This window comes from Canis lupus, chromosome 15 (genome assembly GCF_003254725.2).
Source record: "Canis lupus dingo isolate Sandy chromosome 15, ASM325472v2, whole genome shotgun sequence".
Taxonomy (NCBI): Eukaryota; Metazoa; Chordata; class Mammalia; order Carnivora; family Canidae; genus Canis; species Canis lupus.
The window spans coordinates 39,611,760-39,622,025 of NC_064257.1; the positions used below are offsets into that span (position 1 = coordinate 39,611,760).

The 10,266-nt window shown below is 38.6% G+C and overlaps 1 protein-coding gene across 8 annotated transcripts in view; it reads left to right on the forward strand.

The window, feature by feature from the left end:
- Positions 1-10,266, forward strand: part of NR1H4 (nuclear receptor subfamily 1 group H member 4) — a 110,954-nt gene that overhangs the window by 82,242 nt on the left and 18,446 nt on the right. For 6 of the 8 annotated variants that reach the window (XM_035699356.2, XM_035699358.2, XM_025438853.3 and 3 more), the window contains 4 exons: positions 4,297-4,449; positions 6,344-6,477; positions 8,150-8,248; positions 8,581-8,680. In XM_035699356.2, the coding sequence (XP_035555249.1) occupies positions 4,297-4,449; positions 6,344-6,477; positions 8,150-8,248; positions 8,581-8,680 (486 nt within the window). The remainder of the gene's footprint in view (positions 1-4,296; positions 4,450-6,343; positions 6,478-8,149; positions 8,249-8,580; positions 8,681-10,266) is intronic. The other 2 variants (XM_035699359.2, XM_025438850.2) reach the window with 1 other exon arrangement.

Below are 10,266 nucleotides of genomic sequence, written 5' to 3' on the forward strand. Positions count from 1 at the left end.
ATTACCAGGGAGTCTCTGTTCCTCAGTGAATTTCCTTCCCTTTCATTTCCAAATGGAGTTTGTGGGCATTGTTGAATATGCACAAGATAGAGGCAGAAGTATGTGTATGGATGGATTTGCATCAGTATAAGTACTGTATAAGTCCCCAGGTTTAAGTGATGTAATGATAATATTGTGTTGCCACCTCAGAGTGAAAGGTAATTAATTCAGCTATTGAGATGATAATGATTTCTTTCTCAGTTAATACCAGAGTTAAAAAAAAAAACAAAAAAAACAACCCAACTCTGCAGAATTGTCCTAGTACTGTTTCTTTGATTCATCTTGGAATAAGGAGGTTTAATTCTGTTAACTAGTAAGCTACCAGTAACTACAATGGTTTTTAAATGGAATCATTCCTGGGGGAGGGGCTGAATATTCATGGGAAGATTGACTCAGGTTGACTAAGGAATGAGGAAAAACATTTCCTTCCTCCCTCCCTCTGTCCCTCCCCTTCCTTCCTTCCTTCTTCCCTCCCTCCCTCCCTCCTTCCTTCCTTTTTTCTTTCTTCTCTCCTTCGTTATTCTTCCTTCCAGCCTTCCTTTTTTTGCCTAGGGACTCTTTTAAAATGCATGCTTTGGTATTTGCACTCCCAGTATCAATGTTGATCTGAAGCACAAAGTCTTTTTTTAGACTTTGTGTGGTTGGATTTGACATTTAGGAAAATGGTAAGATCTTTCCTACTGAAAGTTACACCAGCTGACAGATTCACAGGCAAGTCTATGACTTTCTAAACCTTGCTATCTCTAACTTTTTCTTTAGCCTCTGGTTTTATGTTGAGTTTGTTACCAAATCCTGAGGTCCCCTGTCTCCTCTTCCCTGTTCTCATCATCCAGTGCAGGCACCAATCACCTCTCCGCTGTTCCACATTTTTCACTTTGCATCAAGGATTCTTCCCAAGAGGCAGTTTAGGTCACACCCTCTCTGCCAAAACCTTCTAATGGGCTTCTCTCTTTCTAGTTTTTACCACTCAACAGTGGTAAAAACTCAACTGCTTTTGCCTCATGTTGAAAGGCATTTATCATATTCTGTCCCATTACATACCTTGCCCACCTTCCCCTAATTCTCTCTATATGCTACTCTCCCACCAAAATAGATCATCCACCCTTCCTTGGCATATGCATAACTCTCTCATTTCCCAGAATATCTTTCCTCCCTCACAGTCCATGTTTTAAAGCTCTACTTAGTCTCTAATGCCTAGCTCAAATTCTACTTCCTTCATGATGTCCTCTCCAATTTCCCCTACTCAGATTAATCAGGGCCATTCCTAGGCCATACAATGCCTTTTCCTCAAGACTCTAAATTTCTAGCTATTAGGACATTGTCATGTTATACTTATTTTACTGGAACAATTTTTATTGCCTTCTGCTAGAAAAATTATCATAACAAATGTGCAAATCTCTATGTCTGTGATGGAATCACCTCCCCAAATGTGGCATAATATTCACAAGCATATAGGGTGACCCTGAAATGATCACTTTTTCATCTACATTCCAATAATTTATTACTTAATTGGCTATCCTATCACTCTACCGTATATTGGGCTGTAAATTTACTTCTTTGTCTTCTAAGTTGGAAGCTCTGAGGACAAGGAATGTTTTGTTTATCTGGGTGTCTCATAAGTCAGAGAACAAAAATGGTAGGTACTTAATATTAGTATTCTATCCTCTTAGGACCCAAAGGAGGTAATTATGGTATTGTGGTTAGGAGTGTGGGCTTTGTCACATCACTGCCTAGTTTTGAATCCTACTAATCTACTTATGAACCATATAATCATGGCCAAGATGCTTAATCTCTCTGTGCCTCTCTTCCATGTCTGTAATATGGGGACATACGATATTATCTTCATGATAAAGTTGTTTGAAGGTTAAATAACTAAATGGAGGTGAAGTGGTTAGAACAACAACTAGTGAGTGCTTAATAAATACTAACTATTATTCCAATAGGCTGTTAAAGTAGACTCTCAGAGTCTCAATTTCAGCATTCATGAAGACACTAGTTGCTACATCCAAAGTGAGCCCATCTTTCAGTGGGTAGTTAAGAAATAGTTAAAACCTGACCTACTTTGAGGGTATGAAGTGGACAGGAGTTGGACATTCTAGAGTAGTGTTTAAAGACTTTGGAGCATGTGACTAGTGTGCTATAAATCCTGTATCTCCATTGCAGGGGTTGGGGTTGTGAGATGCAGGTATCTGCTCTGGGGGCCACCACTGAAGGTATGGTACTTTTGTGAGGATTAGGAAAACAGGTCCCCTCCATTGCCAAGGTGTAATCTATACACTAAGGAGGCCCTGCTGCTCTGTGTGGAACAAAAGGGTCTGTAACAGGATCACTTGAAGGGCACCTGGGTGGCTCAGTTAGTTAAGCATCTCCCTTCAGCTCAGGTCCTGGGATGGAGCCCTGTATCCAGCTCCCTGCTCAGTGGGGAGCCTGCTTCTTCCTCTCCTCCCTGCTTGTGCTCTCTGTCACTATCTCTGCCTCTCGCAAATAAATAAATAAAATCTTTTAAAAAAAACCCCACAAAAAACAGGATCACTTGAGGAGATTGATATGTATCCTCTACAGCTGAGGGACACAGGCATCTGACTTTCCCCTGAGAAGCTGAAAGGGCAAGAAGTATGATGGCTGTGTTATGGGTAAGTGGGAGAGATTTCTGCTCCTCACAATTTGCTAGACCAGAGAAAGCTGGCACGGGGTTATCTTAAGCTCCTGACAAGAAGGCCATGTGGAAGGACTACAGAGTAGGGAGGATGGTGGCATATTGCCAAATTCCTAGATGCAGAAGAAAGGAGTCCAAGTTGTGGGCTAGAATAGGGATGCATTTGCCCTCGTGGAGGAATTGCAAAGGAACATACCCCAGTGGTGGGCATCCTCCAAGGAAACTAACTCAAGAGAGAAGGAGCCAATTTCAGAAATGTGCTGGGAACAAGCTCTCTTCTAACAGTATCGGCAAGTCAGCACTTCCCAGTTGCTTCTTCTCCTTGCCTCCCACACTCCTGTCCTTATTCCCCATGTCATCTCCTCACCTCGACTCTGGAAAAGTCAGAAATGACAGCCAGGTAGGGGAGAGAGAGCAGAAGTGGCAAATGGAGGAAAAGACAAAGGAAGGCAGTTGTGTTTTCGTCTTGGCTGCAGCTTACCTGTCGCAGGCTGCAGTTGTGGCCACATCTTCTCAGGGGAGGTGTTTGCCTTTAAATCAAGGTTGGGGGATCCCTGGTTGGCGCAGCGGTTTGGCGCCTGCCTTTGGCCTAGGGCGCGATCCTGGAGACCCAGGATCGATTCCCAGATTCCCACGTCGGGCTCCCAGTGCACGGAGCCTGCTTCTCTCTGCCTGTGTCTCTGCCTCTCTTTCTCTCTCTGTGACTATCATAAATAAATAAAAATTAAAAAAAATATTTAAAAAAATAAAAAAATAAATCAAGGTTGGCAGGTGTATTAGCACGCTGGGCCGGCCCCGCTGGTCCCGCTGGTCCCGAATTGAAACCTTCAGCGTGACCTCTCCCAGTCTTCCCGGTAAATGGCAACTCCTTTTGCAAGGCTTAGCTCAACACTTCCAGGTCTGATCTCTTCACCCAGAGCTGACCGTTCTCCCTGCCTCCTCTACCTGGCACAGCCCAGGAACATTTAATTTCACTTGTTTGGTTGTTTGCGTGGCTTTGCCCTCAACCAGGCTGTGAACTCTGGAAGGACAGACACTCCTTACTCGCTTTTGTACCACTGGTACCTGGAGCTCACCGGCACGAAGTCCTCTCCCAATGAAAAGCAAGGGAAAGTAACTCTCCTTTCTTAAAACACAAGTTGCAGGGGGCCTGGGTGGTGCAGTCTGTTAAGTGCCGGATCCTTGATTTTGGCTCAGTTGGTGACCTGACATGAGCCCCACATCTGGCTCTGAGCTCAGCAGGGCCTCTGCTTGAGATTTTCTCCTTCTCCCTCTGCCCCTCTCCCTTTTCTCTCTTTGAGATAAATAAATCTTTAAAAAGGACCTCCTCCCCCCAAAAAAAACCCCAACAAAGTGAGATTTTATCCTAAGAGAGGTTATAATTCAAACATGTCTTTATCTTTGAGAGAGAAAGTCAAAACTGCAGCCTTCTGGATGACACAGGGAGGTCGAAATTACCTTTGTCAGCTGCACACTCAGGGATGCCTGGGGTCTCTCCCAGGGGTTCTTGAGAAGATGCTTCCGCATCCTTAATCCTAATGGGCTTTTCTGATTTGGAATTGTTAGGAGCCCTTTTACTCCTTTCTGTGTTTCTTCCACAGGTTTCTTCAGGAGAAGCATCACCAAAAATGCTGTGTACAAGTGTAAAAACGGGGGCAACTGTGTGATGGATATGTACATGCGGCGAAAGTGCCAAGAGTGTCGCCTAAGAAAATGCAAAGAGATGGGAATGTTGGCTGAATGTATGTATACAGGTATTCACATCAAACAATTAAATTCCACTAAAAATCTCTTAAGGAGGCAGACGGCAGGTAACTCGTATGATTAGAAGGGTACTTCACGTATTAAGAAGGGATTTACTAAGCCATCGAGGTTCTTGAAAAGGGTCGTGAACCACCGAAATGGTCCAAAGTGTCAGCTAAAGAGCATTTTATTCACCTGAGCGAAGCAGCTTTATGTTATTCATTGTTGCAAGGAATCACATGTGGAGGGAAGCGGCTTTAATCTACGGTGAAAATAACATGTTTTAATAAGCTGAATGACGACAGCCTAAAAATTTTCTCCAACTTTGATTTAATATCTTTCTTATTGTTTAATTAGCATAATAATTCACAGTTGTGGGAAAGATTAAGAAGGTTTTAGAAGGTCTAACTGCCTCTGAATTGTCTAAATAGAGTTTTAAACCAAGTCATTTTATTAGAAGTCCTTCTTCTCTTAGTGCAGCGTTGAACCAATTTGTATAGGTTTACACAGGAAATTAACTACTGTGAATTTTAATATAATTTGGCCCTTTGATCTGATAAAGAGACACTGTATTAACTGCTGGTTTTGTGAAAAACCATAATCTTCATCAATTTGGAATGCATGCTAGTATATAACATACTAATTTTTCATTCTGCAAATTCTACAGACCATTCAGATTTTGAGATATGTCCTATTCCTCCTCAAAACACAAATGACAAACAAATGTCACCAAGGGGATGATAACATTCAGGGAGGGAATGTCACATGGAAGAAAAGCCTTTGGAAGGTGACTCCAAGACTATTGTTCCCAAACTGTACAGGTGACTGGGATGGACCCAGAGAAATAATGTGTGCAGGAGGGGGAAAAAAGGTCAGTGTAAATAATCCAGTCCTGGGTGGATGAAAGTTTTATAGTAGATGATCACTATCGCCTCTTGGCATATGAAACAAGAGACTGCAGTAGAGACCATTGCTGGAATCCAATCCTGCAATGGAAACGCTTTGATACTTTGGTTCATGTTGCTCATCACTTAAATATGAACTTGTTCCGACAGAAGTACTGAGAACATTTTTCATGATTCTGCCTCTAAGAGTCTATACTATTATTGATGCAAACTTGTCCAGTAACAGATGCAGAGCTTTCATCTGATCTCACAAAATAAATTCCCTGGACAAAGACATTGTTGAAACTTAGTTTCGTTGGCATTGAAAAATAAGGACATTAAATGGGAATATGGAAGATTGTTCTGCATTGGTTTTTATGGCTCTGTTTAAGTATAAACTAAATGGTGCTATTATATTATTATTCAAAAGGAAATTTCAAAGTCCCTTTGAGTGATTTTCATCTCTAATGATGCTCTAATAATTTATAGTCTAAAAATTAAAGAGATTTAAAATTTTCCCTAAATGATGTTGACGGGTTTTTTGCTCAGCATGTGTTTACTTATGTATGTTTAATGTGAAATTGAATACACTTTTTATGATACAGTTATGTAAACATGGATGAGAAATAATATTAATGTTACATTGTGAAACACAAACTTTCAGGATCTCCTAGGCCAGGAATAGGGAGCGTGTCATTCACTTTTTTATTGACTGAATACCTTACATTTGTACAATGCTTTGGTATTACAAATTCTTTACATAAAATATATTTTTAAAAAATCCAATTAATCTACATGAAACTCTTTGAGGTAGATATTTTTCCTGTTTTATAAATGAAGAAACTGAGATTCATAGAAGGATACATTTCTGGTTCAGGGCCACGTCTCAAAATTCAAAAGGGCTAGAATTAGCTTTGTGCCAAATTGCATAGATGTGAGCTGACTACACGTCCGTCAGCTGCCTCAGGACCACACGCCCAATAGGACTCTGTGGTGAGATCTTTGTGTTTTATTTTTTCAGGCTTGTTAACTGAAATTCAGTGTAAATCTAAACGACTAAGAAAAAACGTGAAGCAGCATGCAGATCAGACCATTAATGAAGACAGCGAAGGTCGGGATTTGCGACAAGTGACCTCGACAACCAAGTCATGCAGGGTAATAACATGTGATGGTGTCTGCTAAAGCCCACAGCAGCTGAGCTTCTAGGCATATAGTGATCTGGCTGGGAGGTTTTATTTAACATTAGAGCCACAGCTCTAAGCAGAATTTCATTTCAGATGTGCATTAAGTGGGTTTCTTCTTTTTAATCAAGAAAGTAATATCTGCTTTGGTGTAGAAATTCAAATAATAGCAATGTAATAATGTAAAAAAGTGAATACTCTGTCTTCCTGGCTCCATTCCACTCCTACTACCAAGAGGTTGCCAGTAGACATGGTTCAGTGTAGAAAATGGATTTTTCAAGTGGATTTTTGATGACCATTTTCTTTTCTCTGTCACTGAGAAAGGAAGCATAAAATTGAAAGGATGTGGACTCAGTAGAGATTTGTGGATTAGTTCCTATCAATGGGTAAAATTGGGTGGTTATATATCTGTGGAACAATAGAGAAAAGTCTTTCCCATTGAGCTCACACATTATGCAAGAAATCCTTTGAACAACTTGAGACATAATAGAAGAACAGCATTTGGATGATTAGACACATTATGATAATCCACAGGATATATGGAAGAACTTTAATTTGCCATTAGTTAAGAAAACAAAAATCCATGATTGTTTAAGTCCCACTCTTCTTAATATTTATTGTACTACTAACAAGGAAAACTTCATCCACATTTAGTTTTCTAAGTATAATATTTTGCATTCATTTCAGAAAAAAATAATTTCATATCAAAGTCTTATCTTGCCATAGTACTTCATCAATAACACTTTGGTATAAGGAAGCAAAGGGTTGACACAAATATCCACACTCTTCAACGGATGCTAGTAAAGGAAAAAGTGTTCAGGGTTTGAATTGTCCAGATTGATGATTCTACTGCGGGGCTAGGCAAACACTTTCTTCTGTAAAGAGATATTTTAGGCTTTGGCCACAAAGTCTCTATGACAACTACTCAACTCTGCCATTTTAGTGCAGAAGCAGCATAAATAACACATAAACAAGTGAGTGTGCTTGTGTTCCAATAGAGTCACAAAACCAGGTAGATTTGGTTTATGGGCCATAGTTGGTCAACTCCTGCTCTATATGAATGCCTTTAAGTGTATGAACTTTTCCTTAGTGATTCAACCTTGAACTTTCACTGAACTTCTCTGTGAATGGGCTTAGTAGGCTTCATATCCAAACTATCATATATTCCTGAGAAATATATGAAATGGATATTTTGTTATCCCTATTTTACAGATATAAAAATGAACAACTGGGGACACATTTAGTGAAATGTAATATGGCTTGCCCAAGGACTCTGAGTAAGCAATTACAGTATACATTATATCAGAGTGCAGAGTTCCTGCCATACTTAGGGATTTTATCAAAAATTTCTGAGATTAGTTTACCCTAGATGAATGCACATATGCAAAAAATTTCTTAAAACCATCTTCCCTGGGATCCCTGGGTGGCGCAGTGGTTTAGCGCCTGCCTTTGGCCCAGGGCACGATCCTGGAGACCCGGGATCGAATCCCACGTCAGGCTCCCGGTGCATGGAGCCTGCTTCTCCCTCTGCCTGTGTCTCTGCCTCTCTCTCTCTCTCTCTCTCTGTGACTATCATAAATAAATAAAAAAATTTAAAAAAAAAAAAAACATCTTCCCTAACACTTTTTATTTTTTTGCCAGTGTAGGAGAAAACTGAACTCACCCCAGATCAACAGAATCTTCTGCATTATATTATGGATTCATACAGCAAACAGAGGATGCCTCAGGAAATAGCAAATAAAATTGTATGTACAAATATCTGAAAATACATGGGTTTAAAGTTATATTTTCTGGAGCTTTTGGTACTTTGGAGGTAGAATTTATGTATTAATTTGTTACTTTGAAATAATTAAAGCTGAGAATATAGGTTATACATTTAAACTTTTAGAAGGATTAAACAAAGAATAAGAAGTCTCATCTCTATCTAGGTGATGGTAATAACTGTCCAAAGATCTGAAAAATATGAGCTGTGATCTTAAATTTTATTTTCCACATTAGGTTCTTTAGTCTAAAGATTTTGTGTTGATTTATCCCTTTATCTACTTATTAATCATTTGCTTTTATCCTTAAAATTTAGTTAAAAGAAGAATTCAGTGCAGAAGAAAATTTTCTCATTTTAACTGAAATGGCGACTAGTCATGTACAGATTCTCGTTGAATTCACAAAAACATTGCCAGGTATTTTTACATATAGATACTTTTCTGTTATACTGTGCAATATTCTTGTGACATTGAGAGAGTCCATTCTGTTTATTGTAGAGATTATTTCACATCTGATTTAATGTGTCTAACTAATATAGACATGAAATGTTTAAGCCAGATATTTGAAATCATTTATAAAAATTCTTCTAAAGTGATAGACTAAAAATTGAGACTTTGCAAAGTTGTCATTCATCAATTTATTCATTTAATAAACACTTGATACTTATTTTATACTAAGTACCTAGCTATTACCTTCAAGGGGAGTGAGTAAAGAAAGACTATAATAAAAAAATTACAAAGTGCTGTTTGAACAGAGAAGTGGTTGCTAATTGTATCTGAGAAAGACAGGAAGATTTCAAAGAAAATTATATTTGAATTGGGTCTGAAAGATAAAGCAATTTTCCTGGTGGTAGGGAAGAGAAGGAAACTTCCAAGTCAAGATATCTGCTTGTGAAAATGTAAACTGTAAGGCGTAAACAAAAATAGGATTATTAGAGATGAGAGAAAAAAATCAATGTGGCTGCAGCAAAATGTGGTGGGCTCCTTGATTAGACATAAAGTAGTTGGTACCAGACTGATAAGGGCCCAACTAAAGAATTTAATCCCCATCCCCTGTACAGTAGAGAGTTTTTGGTGGTTCTTTGTTGTTGCTGTTTGTTTTGGCAGGGAAGTGATGGATTTATGTTATTCAGATATGACTTGATTAGTTTTTATAAGATGGATTTGAATGAGGAAGGACCAAGGAGGAGGGATCAGTTAGGATGCTACTGTGCAGGTCAAGGCAGAAGGCTTGAAATAAAACAACAGCATTATTGGGAGACTGAGGAGAAAACAAAATGAAGAGAGATTCACAAACTGATAGGATTTCGTGAACAATTATATTTGTGGATTGAGGGAGAGGCGCTTATTATAGTCATTTGGATGGTTCCAGTATAGAAACTGGAATTCAAGATTCTTATCTCCCAGCTTCCCAATTCTTCCAGCTATATTATCAATCCTATCAAACCCAATACACTTAAGTTGTTTCAGTGTTTTAAAAACATATTAGTACAATAGAATTCCATGATCTAGAAGAGTATAATACATACCATGTACAACAATGTAATACTAAATTATAGAAGGTAACTTCTGATGTAAGATTTTAATTAGGTTAATTTGTCTTCTTTGGCCAGCATTATGCTATTATTTTATTAAAGTGTCATGGATAGACATAAGCCTACATAAAACTCATAAAATGTGAGGAGAAAGTGCTCATTATCATTTTAACATTAATATTCTCTCATTTCTTTATTAACAATGAAAGGACTTAATTTGTTATATGCTAATTAAGGCAATCTTGATCAAAAACAAGATTGTACAAGAGTGAAACGTGTGGGAGAAAGAATAAAGAAAGGGAGAAATATGATGTTTTTGGTTGTTTGTGAAAAGGGAGTTTTTCAGTTCAAATGATCTGCTGGTCTTGAACCACAAAATAATTGAAGAAAAAAAATCTTATTTATAAAAGGTAGTTTATCTGAAGGCAATGGCAATAACTAACATACCTCTTTATTCCCAGTTGCTTA